The following is a 22181-nucleotide window of genomic DNA, read 5'->3' as shown; positions in this document are numbered from 1 at the left end:
CTATTCAGACTCTTTTGATTTCTGTTTTTACCTATAATCCACTTCAGTCTGTATTTTCAGAGCTTGTCTCTGTCTAGCTCTGCACTAAGAATTGTACAAGTTATAGGAAAAGGAGAAACTTGGTCTCTGGTTGGAAGGAGCTGGAAATCTAGCTTTGAAAATCGTATTTGATGCATGTGAGCCAGACTGAGCGAGGAAGAGGGCTCGGGAGGCTTGAGAGGCAGCGTCTCTTACCTCCAGGCATGAGAAGGGCAGGGCCATGCTGGAGGGCACATGTCTGCTGTACTGCTGAAACTGCTGAAGTCCATCCTGTACTGCCAGATTCAGAGAGGCCCTCTGTGCTCGGAAACAGCCTTCTCTCTGGACCACACGCAGCTCTGAGACGCACGTCTGCAATCTAGCAAAGTTCCCTTTCACTTGCTGCAGAAAGAAAGGAGTTAACACATTTTCAGTGTCCATGTCTCAGAGTAATTGGCAGCCTAAAGTCACTGTCAGTTTCTCCTCAGCAGTTTCTTCCCTTCCTGAAAATCTGCTCATTTCTCCAACATCTACTGGATGGTTGTAATCACTGCATCAAACCTGACCTACCCCAAATAAATGAATATTTGCAGCTCAGAAGGTTTGATTGCCTCTTACACGCAGTTCAAGGAGCCCTAGTGCCACAGACTGCTAACTAATCCCACAGGCGCTCCTCTGGCATCCACCAGCTACTCCAGCAATCTTCTCCAGTGTGATTTACAGCCTGTGAAAACGCACTGGAGGGGCAGCTCTAAGTCAGGTCCACCTTGGCAGCAAGGAGGTGCGGACCAGAAACAGGAAAGGAAGTGATTTTACTAGCGCATTCACTCCCCCAAAAGTAGGGGCGTCAAGAGTGCTCAGCCTTGCTTTGGGTTGACCTGTGAACTGGAGGCCCCGAGGGCCATCATGAAACATTCTCCTCATTTCTTAGCTGAGGCACTCTGTGTGTGTGTCTATTCAAGAAGCTGATGGCTCCCCAGAAAGGAAGAGTTTGATTGTTTCAGAGTTGGTAAAGTTTTACCTAATCGACTCCCCATGACTGCGTCTGTAGACAGAGTCTGCTGTTAGCTCAAAGGGTCAACATGTAAACCTTGGGCAAGTGACCTTTTGGTTATTCTCATCCTCTTTTATAAAACTTGTTTTTAGGAAGTAATTGAACATGATTGAATTCTAGGTTAGTGTTATTTCTCTCAAGCAAGAGCAAGGGCCTTATAGTCACAGCCATATTTGACCTTTATCAACTTCACGAAGGGGAACTGACCCCATTGACAACACCAACAACACAAAACCAATTCCCATGAAATCAGACACATGTCCCCCAAACTCTCACACCTCTTTCTACTCATCCCAGTACCAATATTACTGCTTTAGTCTAAAATCGAATGCCAAAGCCCACAGACCACAGAGAACCATTTTGGGGAAGTCAAAGGCTAGAAACATAGTTTGTAGTAGAATAGAGTCAGGACCACTTCTGATATGTGCTCGCAGGCACTTCAGCCTTGAGCCTTATGGCTTTAGGCCATTCTACAAAGCTCTCAGGCCTGCCAAGATTGGCTTTCCCTCTTTCTCCCCAGTCCTCCAACAAACGTGGGTGAAAGGCTCTTAGTTCTGTCCCAAAGTAGCAGTCCCAAGGTCGGATGGCTGCTTCTCTGCTGTGGTTGCTATGGTAGTTGCTCCCATAGACCCTAGTCTGGCTGGTCCAAGAATCGCGGGTCCTGTAGGATGAGTTGCACTGTCTTGCTTGCTCTTTTCTGCTGGTGAGGTCCCCCCCATTCTACTGCTGGATCCACTCAATTTAATGGCAAGACTAGCCAATCCCTTCATGAATTCGTGAGACTAGCCAATCCCCTTGTGGATTGGTGAAACTGGCCAATCCTCTTGTGGACAGAATAACACACTTTATTTGTATATTCCCACCCATTCACATAGCAAAGGCAAATTCAGTGACTAGGAAAGCCATTCTGAATAATAAACTCTTCACGCCACATAAGCATTTTGAATACATATGAGGTGAAAAAATTAGAACTACTTGAAGGAATTTCAATCGTCAATAGCAGGTGGAGGACGGGGAAGAAGTCTATCCTTGAGGTGGGAAACCTTCTTGACCACACAGCATAACTGAGCAATATTTCCAAAGCACTCATCTAAAACACATGGGCGTGAGCTGTATCTAGGAGTGAGGATGCTGTATGTCGACCCCTGCTTTCTTCAGGTTCTGACTGCTTGCTTTCCACAAATCTCTAGAGAAAACACAAGAAATAGGACACAGTTCCTACACAAGGGCACTTACATGCTAGATAAGAAGATAGGAAAACCACTCAAGGGGAAAAAATGAGAACAAATGAGACCACAAGCACAGACGAGTGACCTTTGAGCATTTCATCTCATCAACCAGCCTAAGAGAATTCAGAAAAAAGATGACACATTCTTTAACATGCTTTTAAGTCAACATCTATAGTTGCTCTTTTTTAACCCAAGCATAAGCAGTTGCTAAGGTTGTTAACTTCCAGCACACTGCACACATCAGCGTCTAAAGACGAAACGGTAACATCATTCTTGAAACATAAGCAAATGGAACACAAGCTCCGTTGTGATTTTGATGTGCAGTGTCATTCAAGCTCAGAAGAGCAAGCTCTTCTCTTTCACAGCTGGGCTTTCACAGTGCTCCTTTTCTCTCCTTGAACGCATGTTTCTTCTTCACTTCCGCCACAGAGAATTTGATCTTAATGCAAAAAAATGTTATGCTTGGCAATCTTTTATTGATTATTCTGTTAGATTGCTTTTGCAACAAAAATACCTATACTTTGCACATTTTTAAGCTTCCTATGAAGTTCACAGATTCTAGAGGGTAGAAGCATATTCCATATTGAGTTATTATGACAATCATCAGTCATATACAAAAGATTAAAACAACATACAGATTACCAATTTTGAGAAATAATTACTTGTTGCAGACTGAGGGTAAAGTATTTTTGTAATTATTAAGAATGAGACAGATAGCCAAGAATGAGATAGAAGAGAGAGCCTAAAAACAGGGGCCAGCAGTTCTCTACTGAAGGGCCCCATTCCAGTTTCCCTGCACCTTTATTGAAAATTATCAGGAAGCAAATCACATAGAGAACTCAACGCAAATGAAGCCAAGCTCTTTGTATTGAAAACCTTCCTCTTGACTCAGGAGGGAGGGGTCAGCAAATTCAAGAATCTGGTAAATGCTTAAGGATGGCCTAGGTGCCTCAGGGTGAACTCCAGCTTGAACCTTACCTCCAGGACATCCTGATAGCTTTGGTTTATTACAAAGATTTAGTACTGGCTTCCCATAATTCAGCATAAACCTCAATTGGAAATATACCTCTTACTGGCACAGTTTGTTTTTTTTAAAAAAAGTTTAATTCATGCAACCACTGTGGAAAGTGGTGTGGCGCTTTCTCAAAAAGTTGCAAATAGAGATACCATTTGACCCAGCAATTCCACTACTGGGAATATATCCCAAAGAGACCATAACTGACACTCAAGCAGATATATGTACATCCATGTTTATTGTGACTTTGTTCACAATAGCAAGGAGTTGGAAACAACCTAAGTGCCCATCAACAAACAAACGGATAGAGAACCTGTGGTTTATTCACACAATGGAATACTATGCAGCATTGTAAAACAAGGAATTCATGCAATAGTATTCAAATTGGTGACCCTGGAGGACACTTTGCTGAATGGAGTATCTCAGTCACAAAAGGACAAATACTGCATGGTGCCACTGTTGTAGAATGGGACTGACATCAGGGGTGGGGTAAGACTGAGAAAAACTGGATAAATTATGTATACTGCATTGAAACAGATGAGGGAGAGAATAATTTAAAAATGATATATGATAGGGTATTATGGTTATCACAAGAGTCCAGAATTAAGGTTGCACTGTGGAGTGTACTCAGGGCGGTGGAAGGGGTATGGGGGGATTGTCTATCAAAGAAGGAATTTTTTTTGCTTTTCTAAGAGAGGAGCGAACTGGGGGTGGGGGAGGGCTGGGCAGGGAAAAAAGTGCAACAATGAATGAATGGAAATCCAAATTCTCTGTAAATGTTCATTAGAATTAATAAAATAAAATTTTAAAAAAAGAAACACACACAAAGTTTAATTCAGCTATGTGTAAATAACTATTTTATTGCTGGAATGAATCAATATTCCTCAAGCCTCGTTGCTGTTGAGTTGGAACTGACTCCTAGCTGACGCTCCAGAGCAGGTTTTCAGAGGCTGCAGTCCTGGGGGAGCAGATTTCCCGTCTTTACCCTTCAGAACCCCCTTTACTGGCTACTACACAAACATTCATTTGTCTCATGTGGGTAAGGTTGGATGTGGAGAGCGCTCAGAACAATTCAGGAGATGCTTGTGAAAGAAACAAGATTTTTTCTGGGAGGGAAAGGACTCACAAGGAAAAAGAGCACTTGGTGGAGTTGAACCACTTGTCTTTGGGTTGACAACCAAGTAAACAGCTAAGGCAGCAGGCCAGCACATCTTCCTCTAGTTTCAATACGATTTCAATTTTTTATTACAGCACTGAGAAACCATATCCTCGTAAATAGGCTGTCAACTAGATTTTGAAACTCTTTCCAAAAAATCCTACAGACAACTACCAATAAAAACAACTTAGAGGTTATCTCAGCTGATGCTCCATTTAACTATTTGTCAGTTTTGCTAAAAACAAGGCATTGAACCCTTCTGCTTCTGTCGGGGAGGAGTCAGGACCACAGGCAAGTGCAGATTCAGATTTAAGCTCATTGATACTGGTATCAACTTGACTGATCCTATGTTCAGAGGAACTTATAGAGGGGTTTAAAAAAATACAGATGAGGGAAGACAGAAAAGGAAGGGAGGAATGATGTAATTGCATTGAGACAGATGATGGAGAGAACTATTTAAAAGGGACATATGAATGGGTATTCTTGCCATTACAGAAGTCCAGAGTGAAGGCTGCATAGTGGAGTGGACTTGGGGGGGGGAGGGATTGCATAACAATGAAAGAGTTTTTCTTTCTTTTCAAGGAGAAGAGTGAATTGAGGGGGAGGAGGTGGGTAGGGAGAAAAGTACAACAATGAATGACTGGAAACCCTGTCTCTGTAAACTTTCATTAAAAATGAATTAAAAGATTAAAAAAATACAGATGATTTACAGGCTATAGTGGAAAAAGCGGTACAGACTGGTGTTAAAAAGTTTATGACTGCAAACATCAAATGCTGGTGAGGTTGTGGAGAAACTGGAACCCTTATTCACTGTTGGTGGAAGTGTAAAATGGTGCAACTACTATGGAAGGCTGTATGGCGCTTTCGCAAAAAATTGCAAATACAAATACCATTTGAGCCAGCAATTCCACTACTGGGAATTTACCTTAAAGAAACCATAACTGCCATCCAAGCATATATATTCACACCCATGTTTATTGCAGCTTTGTTCACAATAGCAAAGAGTTGGAAACAACCTAAGTGCCCATCAACAAACAAATGGATAGAGAAGCTGTGGTATCTTCACACAATGAAATACTACGCCACATTGAAAAACAAGGAACTCATGCAATATTATTCAAAATGGGTGAGCCTGGAGGACATTATGCTGAGTGAAATATCTCAGTCACAAAAGGACAAACACTGTATGGCGCCACTGTTGTAAAATGGGACTGACATCGGGGTTAGGGAGAGACTAAGATGGGATAAATAATGCATACTGCATTGAAACAGATGAGGGAGAGGAGTGTTTAAAAGGGATATATGATTAGGTATCACTGTCATGACAGGAGTCCAGAATGAAGGCTGCACAGTGGAGTGGACTTGGGAGGAGGAACTGTGTAACAATGCAAGAATTTTTCTTTTACTTTTCAAAGAGAAGAGCAAACTGGGAGGATGGGGTGGGCAGGGAGAAAAGTGCAACAATGAATGAATGGAAACCGTAAGTCTCTGTAAACTTTCATTAAAATTAATTTAAAAAAGAGGGAAAAAGTTTATGATTACAGGTGGAGTCTACACGACAGTAAATTCGTGCTGAATGTGGCATAAACAAATGATATGTATCTCAGGGCACTTGGAGGCTGTCCTACAAGATGTGGTGAATTTGAAAAGAACTACCTTGACCTTTCCTTGAAGGAGTTAGTAAATCCTGCTGAAAACAAGGGGACAGTTGTTGCAATAGAGGAATGTGGAAGTGATTTCCACCGATTTACACTTTTGGCCTAAAGAGACTCGGTTCAAGTATTTTGAAAAACAGTTGGAACATAATCAGAACAAACGAAAGTACCGATGTTTCTTCCTCATGGAGACGTACATGCTGAATTTTAGGACATAGAGAAAGGAGATAGAGACTGACATGCAGGTGGAAGGGCACGCTCCCCTGACGGCGCCAGGGAAGCAGCAGCTGCCCCGCTTGGCCCGGGGCTTTATGAACTGGGTGTGATGGCTGGCCGCTGAACATGGAGGCCGGTTAGGAGTTGTGAAGTCAACATGTAGTGAAAAAATAGTGACTGAGACTAATGCACCTTGGTGTGGGGTCAGGCACACGTGCAGAATCAGAATACAGAAAACTGTCCTTTCCTACCAAGAAGTGGGGAAATGGGAACGGCTTGACAGTCAGAAATTAACCTGGCTGTAGAATCCAAACACTAGAGAGAATGTCGGCAGTAAGAGATGAAGACCCCCTGGAAGTAGCCAACACTCTTTATAACACCACTACTAAAACATTTTCCCTGATATGTAATTGTACTGTTTTCCATTTTCAATCATGTATGTACAACTAAGTAAAAACATCAAGAAAGAATTTTAATTGGAGAAAAAAACCACCACCACATCAAAACCCCCCAAACAAACAGAAAAACCAAGGTATTGAAAATGGCTTGGTTGCAGAAAAGATGTTTTCTCCATTCACAAAAGAATTTCCTTTTGCAATCAAGTTATTTATAATATATTTAATTGTTTCTTTGCTTGGTGCTCTTCAAGTTTTTAATGCATCACAGTGAGTCCGAATGGGTGGGAAGTGCGTGCCTCTAATCTCTTTGTTTTCATTTTGGGTTTTCCGTGAACAGAAGTGTGATTACTGGAGGGAAGTGTGAGGAAGAACAAGGCCGACACTTTCCCCAGAGGCACACTCGGAGAAGCTGTAGAAAAGGCCAGCAGAGCCTGAAGATCTGCCTGCCGCTTCTTTGCCATGCTCTGCTCTGCTCCTTGGGCTCTGGGCAGTCTGCTTCTAGGCCTAGGGGGCTGTAGACTTACTCCAACTTGAAGACAATGGTCCAGAGTAGAGTGGCTTTACAAGTCTGAACAAGAAAGATGAGTGTTGTTGAAAAAGAGATGAGACAGAGCTGAGTCTTGAGAGGGGAAGACTTGCAGGGAGATGACAGGATGTTATATGTGACTGTGGGGGCAACAGAAAGACGGTTCATTATAAGCCAGAGGTTGAGACTGAGGAACAAGCCATAGAGCGTGAGGACATGTGTCTCACAAGAGTAGTGGGAGTTCTGATTGAAGGAGTGGGAGTTCTTAGCTCAAGCTGTAAGTCCTGATCGATTCGAGTTTCCAATCTGGGTATCTCTTTTCTTAGTTGTAGGTCCTCTTGGTGAAATTTCCTCATTAGAGACGACATAGATACTTATCTTAGAGGGGAACTATGAAGTGAGTTCATTCATGCACACAGAATGTACTCAGCATTAGGTGTGGTTGTTATTTTGTCACTGTTAAACTCTAAAAGCACTTGGGGCACTGCTGATTAAGCAGAAGGGGCTTCTAGTGACTCAAAAGACTACTTTTACAACTGAAAAAGGAAGTGAAAAATGTGTAGTTTCTAACTAAATGACACCGATACACTCCCTCATTTATTTAAAGAAAACCCACTTATGATGTGCTAGGTAACTGGGGCGGGGGGAGGGGGAAAGGGGATTCTGTTGTTAGAACGTTACAAACAAGTGAGAGAAGTAGCCTCGGAATACAAAAATATAAGGATCACAACAGAATAACCCTTCCCAAAGTATGTAGACTGGTTACTGTCTATCTCACCAGAACACCAGGCTTGTAAAGAAGATATGTGACCTATCTCTCCACTGCCATGTCCACAGGGGCTAGAATTATACTTGGAACAGAACTATTAAAGAAATTGGTTTTGAAAGGATGAATGCAAATAAAAAAAATCTCAGGGAGATGAAATGTAAATTGTGAAAATGAAACAGATATAGAGGGAGTTTCTGTAATGATCGCTGATGTACAATTAGATAAGCATTTGTCAAAACAAAACCACATTTATGAGAAACATCAAGGGATTGACATTACAAGGGTATTGTCTTCACATCTAAGGGATATTGTTTTACAAACTCAGAACTAAGGGTTTTTTTTTTGTTGTTGTTGTTGTTTTTCAGAAGACAAACAAGACTAGATGAAACTGGGTTACACACACAAGCAGCAGGAAGTTACCTAACCAAGCAGCATCCTAAGATGTCAATTCAAAGACGGGAGTGGGACTTAATGGGACTTAACCCAGAGGCCAGCGCGACTGCTGACACGCACCAGCATCACACAGTAAGTCTTGCCATCATCTCCCAGACTCCCTTGCACCGGGCTCCATTTTCATGTTGTGTGAGAGACAGAGAGGAGAGTTGTAGCTATCTAACTGAAAGCTGTGTGCACACCATGCCTGAAAAACATCCCTCCCCGGGAGAAACTACCTTAGGAAAAGCTCCGTTTTTCCAATGCAACACATCTCTTGATATCTTGATGACCTTGAGCGTTGATTGTGAATCTAAGTAAAATGATGAAATGGTTGACAATATCAATCTTTTCTTCATCTATCATGATGTTGCCTATTGGTCCAGTGGTGAGGAATTCTGTTTTATTGATGTTGAGATACAATCCATATAGAAGGCTGTAGGCCTTGATCTTCTCCAGTAAGTGCTTCAGGTCTTCACCTTTTGCAAACTAGGGTGTGTCTTGTGCTTAAAGAAGGTTGTTGATGGCTCTTCCTCCAATCCTGATGACACATGATTCTTCACATAGTTCAGCTTCTCAAATTATTTACTCAGTAAACAAACTGATTAGGTGTGGAGACAATAGCTTCTTGGTCTGTGTTAGGTCTCAGTTGCTATTAGGTGTGGTCAAGTTGAGTACGACTCATAGCTAGCTTGTAAACAGTAGATCTGAACCCTGTTCGACCCTGTGCCAGCTTGACAAACTCTGACACACTTGAGCCCACTGGTTTTCTGTTTCCTTGTTCTGCTAGGACAACCACTTCTTGGTCTATGTATAGGTTTCACATAAGCACTATTAAATATACTGGGATTTTCATTCTTCGCAATGTTAACCATAATTTGTCATGATATACACAGTCAAATGCCTTTACATAGTCAATAAAACACACATAAACATCCTTCTAGAATTCTCTGCCTTCAGCCAAGATCCATCTGACGTTAGCATGGATATCCCTCATTACCGAGCATCTTCTGAATCCAGAAATAAAGGCAGAAATGCATAAGGGGGGAAATGGGAAGACTTTACTACAGATAGCATTTTTCTATAAAACAAAGAAAACTATGAACAAAGTTAAGGACAAATATTGTTGTAACATATCTGATTAGCATGATATTGATAGAGTGGTATTAATAATTTCAGGATTTTTCAGACATATGGTATAGTTGTAAAATGACTTCAGGTGCCTCCAGCCTGTAAAACAGGTTGCTTTGCCCTAGAATCCTACTTCTCTTTATTCTCTTTAGTTATGGAAACTACTTTAAATTGCCTGTTTACCTAGAGAGGAAATGCATCTTTCCTGGATATGCATTTATCTCTTTGAAACTGTATTTCCCAGTCATATATATAAACTGTACATTAAACCCTGTGTTTATCAGGAGGGGAAATGTATCCTTCCTGGATTAGCATTAACATTTTGAAACAGTATTTTCTTAGTCATATATAAACTATAAGTAGTCTGTTTACTAGTAACTGTATGTAAACTGTTCCTTTTGAATGTAAAAATCCTGCAACTTTAAACTAGCAATAGTAACAAGTTTTGTAGATTAACACCTAACCCAAGCATAAGAACCAATAACCACTCTTAGATGGGGAAGGCAGTTTTTGAGAGAGTCTCTCTGCTCTCCCAGATCTGCAGCAAAGTACTTTGGATATTGCAATCCATCTGTCTTACTGGCAATTGATGTGGAAAGATCCTCTCGCATTTAGCCACAATATTGGTGTGTGCCATCAAGACAGAAGTGACTCATAGCTGACCCTGCAGTGGTTTTCAGAGGCAGTGAATTGCACAGGAGAAGACTGCCCATCTATCTCCCAGGGATTATCTGGTGGATCCAAATTGTGTGCTTTTGGGACTGCAGGATAGCTTCTTACCACTAGGCCACCAAAGCTCCCTAGTATGATATTGTTGTTGTTGTTGATTGCTTTTGAGTCGAGCCTGACTCATAGCGGCCCTATGAACAAAAGACCTGAAGCCCCTCTACAAGTATATGGCATTTATCAAAGTTCATAGAATTTCTGGAGGCATATGGTTTAGGAAGTGGATGCCACTGCTGCTTCCAAAGTATGATATCAGTATTCTTAATACGTAAAGTGTTCTACAACGAAGGAAACTAGATATCTGAGAAAATGCTCTACCACATAAAGCCAAATGAGCTAGACAACACATGAATATTTTCAAAATGAACAGCCAAAGTCATAAAAATTAGAGGAAACCTCTGGGTATCAAAGAGGGGGGACAAATAGGAAACAGGAAATCACAGTTTCACAGATGCAAAACCCTTGTTTTTACTTGCTGATCATGGAAACCTCAGACTTTGTGTTCACGGAAACAGGAGAGTAAATTCTAGCCCACATAAGGAAGCAAGTGGAGTTTACCACCTGGAATCAAGTGGGAAGCACCAGCAGGTGGGAGCTTTTGTTAGAGAAGCCTCAGTGGTGTAGGCCGGCCTTTCAAATCCATTGATGGGGAGAGAAACACAGGCAGTTTCCTCCAACAGAGCCTCACAGAGCCTGATAGAAGGCTGCCATGAGTCCGAATCAACTCCACGACACTTGTTGCTGTGTGCCCTTGAGTTGCAACCAACTCATAGCTGACCCTTCAGCAGGTTTTCAGAAACAACAAACTCTGGCTAACCTTGAGTAGAATGGGAAGCCCTGAACACCTGATTGTGCTCATGCAAAACCTACACACACAGCAGGAAGCAGTCCCCAGACCAGAGCAAGGAAACACTCAGTATGGTTCAAAACCAGGAAAGGCATGTGTCAGGGATTTGTCCTGTCTACATACGTTTTCAATCTGTTTGCAGAACAGATCATTCAGGAGGCTGGACTTTATGAGGAGGAATACAGACGACATCAGGATTGGAGGAAGACTCATCAACAACCTGCGTTATGCAGATGACACAACCTTGCTTGCCAAGACTGAGGCGGACCTGAGGCATTTACTGCAGAAGGTCAAGGACTGCAGTCTTCAATATGGATTGAATCTCAGCATCAAGAAAACAAAGATTCTCACCACTGGGCCATTTGGCAGCACCATGCTAGATGGTGAAGAGACTGAGACTGTTAACAATGTCAGCTTGCCTGATTCCCTAATCAACACTCTCGGAACAAGCAGTCAGGAAATCAAAAGATGAATTGCATTGGGAAAATTTGCTGTCAGGGCTTCAAAGTGCTAAACAGCAATGACGTCATCAGTCTAGAGACCAAGGTGCACCTGATCCAGGCCATGGTGGATCATGGTCTTTGCAATTACCTGCTATGTGTCAGAAAGCTGGACAATGACTAAGGATGATGGAAAAAGAATTGATGTCTTTAAGTTGTGGTGCTGGGGGGAAAAAAGTACTGAACTTACCATAGACAACCAAGGGAACAAACAGATCCGTCTTGAAGAGGGTGAAACCAAGTGGCTCTTTGGAGGCAAGAATTTTGAAGTTCGGTCAGACATACTTTGGATATGTTACCAGCAGGGACTAGTCCTTGGAGTAGGATGTCATGGCTGGAAAGGTGGAGGGGCAGCACAGAAGAGGAAGACCCTGGATGAGAAGAAGTGACACAGTGACTTGGATAATGGCAGTAGGTGTGTTGGAGACAGTGAGATTGGCTCAGGATAGGACAGCATTCAGAGCTATTGTTCATACGGTCGCTATGAATTACAGTTGATTTGATGGCACGTAACAACAACAACAACAACCTGCATAACAGAAGACGACCCATCCTCCTCCTGTGGAGCAGCTGCTGGATTTGAAACACATGCTTTTGGACTTCTTTCCTCTAGGCCATCAGAGCTTATGGGTATTGTGAATTGCTCTAAGAGGACGTGAGTGAGTTTTTGAGTAATCTGTAGATCTTATTGATAGGTTTCAATTAGCAGTCAGTCTTTTAGAAATAACTTAGCACAGGTCAACCTTGATGTTAAGGGTCTTGCTCTTTACTTTCTAACATCTGTACATGAACTGGGGCTGCTCCCTGTGGCCGATGCCAACAGAGCTCCCTAGTGGTGAACAGGGTGGCTGCTGATGGGCTCAAACTGAGACAGGGCACCAGGAGCCAGATCTCAGGGAACGTGTCTGCTGTTGGGACAGAGAGCCAGAAGACAGATGGTCCCCCAAAGCAAGCATGTCCACACCCCATTACAACAGACACTTAGCTCCTGTCAGGTTGCTTTGTTTATTTCAACAAACTCCTCCCCTTTTTTTTACTCATATTGCCCATTTCCCTTTCCCTTCCCAGCCCCCCTCACACCTGTCCCAGACTGCTGTCATACATATAATGCATAATCACATATTCCTTTCAGACATTTCTTCTCCTCCTCTGATCTAATGCAGTGTTCACTCTTCCCATTTCCTCTCTGACCTCCTCATATCTGTCCAGTTTTATCACAATGGTGTTATGCAGTATTTGTCCTTTTTTGACTGAGATATTTCACTCAATGTAATGTCCTTCAGGATTCTCCATGCTGTGTAATATTTTACTGGTTCATTATTTTTCAGTGCTGCATAGTATTCCACAGTGTGGATGTACCAGAGTTTTTCCTATCCATTTATTTATTGATGGACATTTGTATTGCTTCCATCTCTTTGCTGTTGTCAATAATACAGCAGTAAACATGGCTGTGTTTGATTCTGTTTGAATCTGATTACTTTAGGGTATCTTCCCAGTAGTGGAATTACTGGGACAAATGGTATTCCTATTTCCAGTTGTTTAAGAAAGCTTCCACAGTGGTTGTACCATTTTACATTCCCACCAGCAGTGAGTAAGAGCTCCAATCTCTCCACAATTTTGTCAGCGCTTGTTGTGGGCTGCTGCTAGGGCCAAATCCGCTTATGTACCCACAGTTGACCACCTTCAGACCACTCTCTGACCCTCCTCGAGGGGCAGCATAGAGCCTTCAGGAGGACCAGGACACACACTGGTGCCCACAGAGACTACTCATGCCACCCCATCCGTGATGAGTGATGTCTTTTGACTCAGATGCCTCTGCAACGGTGTTTATCTTGAGGAGCCTGCTGCATTAAACTTAATTATCATAACGCCTCCTATATTGGCCATTTCCTAGAACTACTCCTCTTGATGTGAGCAAAGAGGATCTAACACACTCTTTTAAATAGTAAATATCAGACACTCTTTGCCAACACCACAGTTCAAAGGCACCAATTCTTTTTGCTCTTCCTTATTTATTGTCCAACTTTCAGATGTGTAAGAAGCCTTGGATCGGACACACCTTAGTCTTCAAACTGGCATCCTTGCTCATTAGCACTTTAGAGAGGACTTTGACAGCACGTTTTCCCAGTGCAAAATGTCTTTTGATTTCTTGGCTGCTACAACCATGGGTGTTGATTGTAAAGATGAGTAAAGTGAAAGAGTTGACAATGTCAATCTTTTCTCCATCTATCTCGATGCTGCTGACTGGCTCCATGGTGAGGGTTTTTGTTTCTTGGTGTTGAGACACAATCCATATTGAAGGCTGTGGTCTTTGATATTCTGCAGGAAGTGCTTCACACTTTCACTTTCTGCATCAAGGCTGTGCCATCTGCAGAACGCAGCGTGTTGCTGAATATAGATCTCGTTTAATTTCCCTCCAACATTGATACCCAGTTAACTCAAGTATTTATTGAGTAACGTTTTCCCAACTAATATAACATATACTCTTTGTTATATTCTAAATTCCCATATGTAATGGGGCCAATTTGGCCAATTTTTTTATACTTTAAATTGTATTCCACTGTTCTTCCTTTTCAAAGCTGTAAAGATATCTGTTTGAATATATCTTCTTTAATATCTGATATTTTTAGTCCTTGGCTATTCTTGTTTGCCTTTTGTTTTGTTTTTAATTTAAACTCTATTATTGGGATGTTTAGTCCTCTGTTGGAAATTTTACTGAGAGTTGCATTACATTTATATACTAATTTAGGGATAATTGACATATTTCTGAGTCTGAGTCTTCCCAAGGCCTAATAACTTTTGATTTGTTCAAGTCTTCTTTGTTATTCAATAGCATTTTAATGCATATAAATCTTGCATATTCATTGTTAATTTCATTATTTAACCATTTTGGTTATTGTGACAGGAAATGATCTTTCATTGTCATTTCTAACTTGTTTTTTTATATACAAAAGGTATTAATAACTGTACTAATTTTTATACCAGACTATTGTCCTAAAGTCTTGTTTGAAACAATTTCCTAGTTATCCTCTGGCTTTTCTAGATACACAGCTATATAATCTGAATAGATACGATTTTTCTTCTCCTTTCCTGTGTTTATGCTCTGTTGCTAACATGTAACTTTATCAAGTAAAGTTTCAACAATACATTTAGAGTGATGACATTACATTTTCTAGTCTTATATTGGAATAATTTTAAGATTTTTTTACTCAACATAATGCTGTCAAATCTCTCCCAAATTATGTAGTATTTTTTTTTAAATTGTTGCTCCTGCACGCTGCATAGTATTCCATCGTGTGAATGAAAATTACTACGTAACTTGAAAGGCTGGAGAGCATTATGCTGAGTGAACTAACTCAGTCTCATAAGGACAAATACTACCTAATACCATTATTGTAAAAATAGAAGGATAACCAGTAAAACATGTCAGGGGGTTAAAGAAGGTAAGGAGTGGGAGCAGAGGGGTGAGGCTGGATCTCAGTGTGGCACAATTTAGTGGGTGGAGGGAGGGGGTAAAGGAAGGGGGAAAGAGCCTGCAGGGACCTGAAAAGCCAGAGTCATGATGGACACAGTCCAACGGTGATGAATGTTATAAAGCACAACGGATGAGAATGACTGTATGAAACATAATGTAAATGAAGGAAAGTGTGAAATACACCCCCACACAAAATCCGCTATGCACATGAGCAAAACCCCCCATATGAATTAAAATAGGACATACACAAACAAACAGACAAACAAAATTTTTTTTCATATAATGTGATGTTGAATCTTGGGTTGATTGTGTGTGAGTGTGTGTGTGTGTGTGCGCACGCGCACGTTTTCCAAAAGCTGAGGGTAGACCTGAGCCACTAGAGAGAGAGGGGCCACCTTTGGGTTAGAGGTGCAGCTCCCCACAGACAATGCCACTGGAGCCCAGACACATGAGCAGTGTAGACACGGCTAAGGAAATTTTTGTTTCCACTTCACTGAGGTTTTAAAAGCAACGGAATGTTCCCTTTTACGAAATGCCTTCCCAGCAGAATTAGAAACGAACGGGATCGTGGTTTCCCCCTCCAGTGCTACAGATCGACCTGTGTCCTCTAACACACAGTTCATTTTGTTTTATGCTATTGTTTTGTTGGCTGCTGTCACCTTCCACGCAGATCCAGCCTATACACAGCAGACCAAGATCTTGCCATCCTGTGTGATCCTCACAACCTCTCCTCTTTTCCAAGCATGACTCCTTATTCTAAGGACTGACCTTTCCTCACAAAATCCCCAGCGTGAGATCCAGTCTGACCACTCTAGCCTCTGGGAGCCACCTGGCCGTACTGCTGAGGCAGATCTCGTGGGGTTTTGGCAGGTGACTGTGTATTTAACAGGGAGCGTGGGAGGCGTAATCACAGGGAGCTGTGCTGCTAAGTGAAAGGCAGAGCCTCTGGGGCAGGGCAGGTCCCCCAGCTGCTCTGAGTTACAGAGAGGAGCAACCTCCCCAGTGCCGCTCACAGCCTCTAAAACCCGATGCCGGTCTCCAATGCCACAGCAACGAGCTCCAATCCCCACCCAGTACCACTACTCCAAGGTGTCAGTTCTTCCTCAGACTTCCCCGTTCATTTCCCACTTTCACATGCACTTGAATCACTTGGAAATACCAAGGGACAGAAGCATGTTGGTCTTTGGAAGGACACCCTTGCTCTTCAGCACCGCCCAGAAGTCCTTGAGGGCCGATCTGCCCAGAGCAACACACCACACCTTGTGATTTCTTGATGGCTGCTACCACAGGTGTTTATTGTGGGTCCTAGTGAGAGGAAATCCTCAACAACTTGAATCTTCTGTCCATCTATCATGATGTTGCCTCAGACTGGAGGAAGACTCCTCAACAACTTGTGCTATGCCGACGATACAACTTAGCTTTCAGAAAGTGAGAGGTCTTGAAACATCTGCTGCAGAGATCAAAGACCACAACCGTCAAAATAGGTTACGCTTAAGCAGAAAACCCCCCAAAATCCTGACCAATGGACACAGATGGAGAAAAGGTTGATGTTGAAAACGATTTAATTTTAATTGAGTTCACAATCAACGTCTGTGGGAACATCAGTCAGGAAATAAAAAGAGGTGTTATGTTGGGAAAATCCGCTTTCAAGGACCTCACCAATGTGCTGAAGAGCAAGGATGTCAGTTTAAAGACCAAGGTGTGCCTGATCCAGGGCATGATTTGTTCCATTGCTTCCTATGCAGCTAAAAGCTGGACAATGACCAGGGATGACAATGAAGGAGAATCAATGCCTTTGAACTGTAGTGTTGGAGAGGAGTACTGGACATTCCAAGGATGCCAAAGAAACAAGCAAATCTTGGAAGAAGTGTAACCAGGGTGCCCCCTGCAGGCGAAGACTGTGGACCACATCCTTTGGGCACGTTCCAGTCCTTGGAAAAAGACATCATGTTGGGAAAGGTGGAGAGTCAGAGAGAGAGGAAGCCCACCAACACAATGGACGGGCACAGTGACCGTGCTCCCGGGATCAAGCGTGGCAGAGCTCACGAGGAAGGTGCAGGGCAAGGCAAGGTTCAGGACTGTTTTCATGAGGCAGGTGAGGAGGCAGGGCACAGCGACGTAGGAGGAGTCTCTGTCCGACACAGGCAATTACGTCCTGGTCCTGCTTTGAGCACCAGGTAATAGGATGTCTGATCCTTCCCGGGGCTTTCGGGAGTTTCTTCACACGCCTTGGCTGCCTGGGCTCGCCGCTGTCCTCCTCAGCTCAGGGAGATGGCTGGACTGTCTATGGTTTCCTCCTCTGCACTGAAGCTCAGTGGTGCTCTAGCCTGTAAGGAGCTGCACTGCTAACCCACAAGCGGCACCACTCCGGAGTTCAAATCCACCAGCAGGTCTACAGCGAAAAGATACACAGTCTCCTTCTTTGTCACGGAAAGCTCTCGAAAACCAGCTTAAGAGTCGCTTCTGACTTGACAGGACGGAGTCAACGTGATCCCACTAAATCCCTGAGACGTTCTTACAGCAGCACGTGGGACAGTCGTAGGCTTCACTTCCTCAGTTTCCTGTCCTTCAGGGACCCTGTCATTTGCTCTCCAAAGTTCAGTGTCTTGAAAATGTTTGAATACATATTTTATGAGTCGTCTACGACTTGAAGGCACTAAACAACACCAACACAGAGAGAGCGCTGATGGCCTAGTGGACAGAAAGTGATGCTACCAAGCCAAAGGTGAGTAATTTTAATCTGCGGTCCTCAGGTCTGGTGTTAATCATTTTTGGTCAAACATTCTTCTAAGTGGTACAGCACTGCTCTGTCCACTTGCTGTACAGAGGTAACTCGTGGTTGCTGTGAAGCTGAACACTGACAGTGATGTGCTAAATGCGATCATGGTTGTCCATGGTGGACAGTGTTTGGTGGAGCTCCCTGATTAAAACAAGCTTGGAAGCAAGAGTGGCATCTACTTCCGAAATGGCTTGCCTCTGGACACTCTATGAACATGGAGAAATGATAAAAGTTATAGAAGTGTTCAGGTCTTTCATTCATAGGGTCACTAGTAGTCATCTACAACTAGACGGCACTTAACAACAACAAATATTTTACGCAATATTTTCATTATTTAAAGCAAGAGAGTAAACTTTGTAACTTCATATTGAGCAGAATGATGACTTGTTCTAACAAATAGAATGTGGAGAAAAGGTGAATGTTCCTTTTGAGACTGGATCATAACATACTTTAGCTTCCTCCCTGATCTTCACCTCTTTTGAACCAGCTGTGTTAGGAGAAGCTGGCTGCATGTGATGGGGACTTAAAAGCAGCCCCACGGAGAAGTCTAGGTGGCAAAGCCATCAGACTTAGGGCTTGGAGCATTTGCACGTTTTTTTTCTCTGTTCTGAGCAAAAGGTAGCATGAAAGCAACTTGGGTATAATTTTTTGAAAAATTTTTTTAGGGGAAGGGGAGGGCAGGGAGGGAAAATGCAACAATGAATGAATGGAAATCCAAAATCTCTCTAAACATTCATTAAAATTAATAATTTTTTTAATTGAGATTTTAATAAAAGATTATAGAGGACTTGGATTTCCATTCATTCACTGTTGCACATTTTCCTCCCTGCCCACCCCTCCCCCCAGTTCACTTTACTCTTTGAAAAAAAATTCTTCCATTGTTACGTAATTCCTCCTCCACGTCCGCTTCACTATGCAACTTTTATTCCAAGAGCTTGTCATGCAAATAATACCTAATCATATATTCCTTTTAAACAGTTCTCTCCCTCATCTGTTTCATTGCTGTGCACATTATTTAACCCCTCTTTTCTTAGTTTCTCCCCAATCCCAATGTCAGTCCTGTTATATAACAGTGGAATTATGCAGATTTGTCTTTTTGTGATGGAGATACTTCACCCAGCATAATGTCCTCCAGGGTCACCCATTTTGAATAATATTGCATGAGTTCTTTGTTTTTCAATGCAGCATAGTATTCCATTGTATGATTATCAACTCTTTGTTACCGTGAATAAACATGGGTGTGCATATATCTGCTTGGGTGGCAGTTATAGTTTCGTTGGGGTATATTCCCAGTAGTGGAATTGCTGGGTCATATGGTATTTCTATTTGCAACTTTTTGAGAAAACGCCATACTGCCTTCCAGACTGGTTGTACCATTTTACACTCCCACCAACAATGAATAAGGGTTCCCGTTTTTCCACAACCTTGCCAGAATTTGATGTTTGCTGCTCTGTTGAATTTTGCTATTTTTACTGGGGTGAGACGGTATCTCATAGTTGTTTCGACTAGGGTATAATTTTAAACTTTGTTTTAACCAAAGGAGTACAAAATGATGAATAGTATCTTTAGCCTTTATAGTATAAACAAAGATGTTATCTTTCTACTTTCCATGATAGAAACTAAGGTCCATTCTAGTCAAGTCATCATTAATAATTCAACAACAGAGTTATGAAAACCTTTTCCTCTGATAATCTTAAAGAATAGGACTTATGACCATTTAATAAGCGGTATCAACATAAAGGCAAACCCTAACCTTGTTGCTGTAAGGTCAACCCTGATGCACGGAGGCCTTCTAGAACAGAGCAGAGCGGCTCCAGAGATCTTTCCTGTGGAGCAGCTGGTGGCCTTGAACTACTGCCCTTTCAGTTAGTAGCTGAGCTTGGAACCACCTCACCTTCAGGGCTCCTCACAGTGCACCACAAAGCTACCTCAAAGAAGCGATGTGCCTAGACCTCAGGGAATCTTTCTATTCCCAAGAGCCTGAACTTTACAGGGAAGACCTCAGTTTTGTTTGAGGAGGAGGAGAGATAACTGACCTTGTGTGAGAGAGGATTGTGAAAATACTGACCCAGGTCCATTCTGTGCCTCATAAAACTGAGGGAATCAATGTTATAAAACAAAATGTAGATGAAAGGTTAACTGAAGAATGAATTTTCGTGTAAACTTGCACCCAAATTACAGTGAAAATCAAGACATAAAACCCTAGAGGTAGTTTTATTGGAGCCCTGTGTGAAGCTACACAGAAAGTACTATTTCCAAGTTTCTTCGGTTAGGGATTTGTGAGCAAAGGAAACTGGAACCTGGGTTAAAGGAGCATTGGTGGCAGTGTACTAGGCATTGGGTAGCTAACTAAAGGGTCAGGGGTTTGAATCCACCAACCACTCCACAGGAGGACGAGAAGCAATCTCTTTCTGTAGAGACTCCAGCCTCAGAAATGAGTCACATGGCCCTTACTGGAAATGGGAGTTTTGTTCATTTGTTTGTTTTTTAGCAGTTAAAGGCTGACTCCACTTAGGCCCCTTCAACGTGGGCTGAACGGAGCTCTGAAAAGAGTGAGAAACTTATTTCCCTAATTGTTTACATTTCACAGGAGATGAAACTCAGAACCCAGGCATTCGTTGTTTGCATCCCAGAGGACTGTGAACATCTAAGAAGTCGAGGTTGTTTCCCTCTTTTTTAAGGGTGGGGTTGGGAAGTTTGTTGCTGCTGTTGGCATGTACCTCACGTTGGAAGCGACTCATAGCTGACCCTCCAGAGAGTTTTCAGAGGCAGTTAATTGCACGGGAGGAGACTGCTCATCTCCTGTGGAGCAGCTGGTGGATTTGAACTGCATGCCTTCCGGGATGCAGGACAGTTCCTTCCCACTAGGCCCCTGGTTCTCCAAAATGTGACATAATGAACAAGAACTGCTTGGAAAAATGGCTACCACAGACCTGTTTAACACAGGGTTGCCGCAAACATCCAATTCTTGAGAAATGAAGCACAATGGAACACACTAAGTCTGTATATAGTTTTTATAACTCCCATGTTTGCGGAACCCACCTGATTTCTAGTACTGTTGCTGCTGTTATACGCTGTAGCCGGACTATTCCCTAAATGTGGTCATTAAGAAAACATTTCTAGTGTACTCCTTAAATTGTTCTTCTTTCTGTTAACAACAACAACAACAACAACAAAAGAAGAGTCCATGGTCTTCTACATAAGAGATTTATGAGGAAAAGCACTTTGCAAAGGAAGACGCTCAGGGCCATGTGGCCAGTAATAATGGACAGTTTCATGATTGTGGGCCTCTCCCGCCGAGCCTGCCTCCTGTATGTTTTCTGCAGGTGTTAGGTGTGGGAACCAGTGTACCTATTGCTCTCAGTCAGAATTCCGACCTCTGCTTCAGAAAGTTCCTGTTTCTTTTCAAGACAGGAAAAAGAGATTTACAGGTTGGTAAGGCACTCACCACGAAGGGGAGGATGCACTCGTGCTGAGCCTGGACCACATACACGCTGAGCAGGGACACGCGGCTGGGCCCCCTCAGGCTGCATGTGATGGAGAAGAAGTTGTGCAGGGCGTCACAGAGGTTGGAGCAGACACCAGCCCACGACGGCAGGACGGCGTGCATGACGAGAAGCCGCGGCGGCTGCTGGTAAACGTGCACGGGGGCGGAGGGCCCTTTGCTGGGGGCTCGTCCACGATGCATGGCAGCTGGCCCAGAGGCTGAACGGCAGCCTCTACCTGAAGATTCTAGACACCTAGAGGGAAGGAAGGAGAAATGACAAGTGTTCACACAGTGGGAGGAATTATGGACTCTGTGGAAACGGTGAACAGAGGTCTAGGGAAGAAGTTAAGACTGTTCAGGAAATAACGTGCTATACTTTCTTCTCCACTGGATTTACAGAGAGAAGTCCTATCAGGCAATAAATTCAACATCCGGCTATACTTTCTTCATGGTTATAATAATTTATCTGTAGAACCATTGTTGTTGTTATTGATTGTCGTCAAGTCGAGTACGACTCATAGCGACCCTATGAACAAAACACCTGATGCCTTTCTAGAACTATCATTGTTTCTCAGAGTTCATAGTTTCCAGAGGCGTGTTGTTTAGGAAGTGGATGCCACTCCTGCTTCCAAAGTAGACCCAATGGACTGTTGTTGTTGTTCACAGTCAACAATCAGTGAATGGTGACATAAATGAAAATATATGAACAAAGTCAGACAACAGCAGTAACTTCAAACATATAGAAATGAAAATAAATGGACTAGATAC

The 22181-nt window shown here is 42.7% G+C and overlaps 1 protein-coding gene across 1 annotated transcript in view; it reads right to left on the bottom strand.

Moving 5' to 3' along the window:
- M1AP (meiosis 1 associated protein) overlaps window positions 1–21614 on the bottom strand; it is a 93328-nt gene extending 71714 nt beyond the window's left edge. Inside the window, exons 1-2 of the mRNA XM_006880986.1 lie at window positions 21375–21614; window positions 235–420 (exon numbers count right to left, since the gene is read on the bottom strand). Coding sequence (XP_006881048.1) covers window positions 235–420; window positions 21375–21614 — 426 coding nt within the window. The remainder of the gene's footprint in view (window positions 1–234; window positions 421–21374) is intronic.
- Window positions 21615–22181: the final 567 nt, after the last annotated feature.

This window comes from Elephantulus edwardii, unplaced genomic scaffold (genome assembly GCF_000299155.1).
Source record: "Elephantulus edwardii isolate Elephantulus edwardi_28Jun2011 unplaced genomic scaffold, EleEdw1.0 scaffold00011, whole genome shotgun sequence".
NCBI lineage: Eukaryota > Metazoa > Chordata > Mammalia > Macroscelidea > Macroscelididae > Elephantulus > Elephantulus edwardii.
The sequence above is the reverse complement of the archived record's forward strand: the minus strand, read 5'-3'. Positions and strand labels throughout refer to the sequence as shown.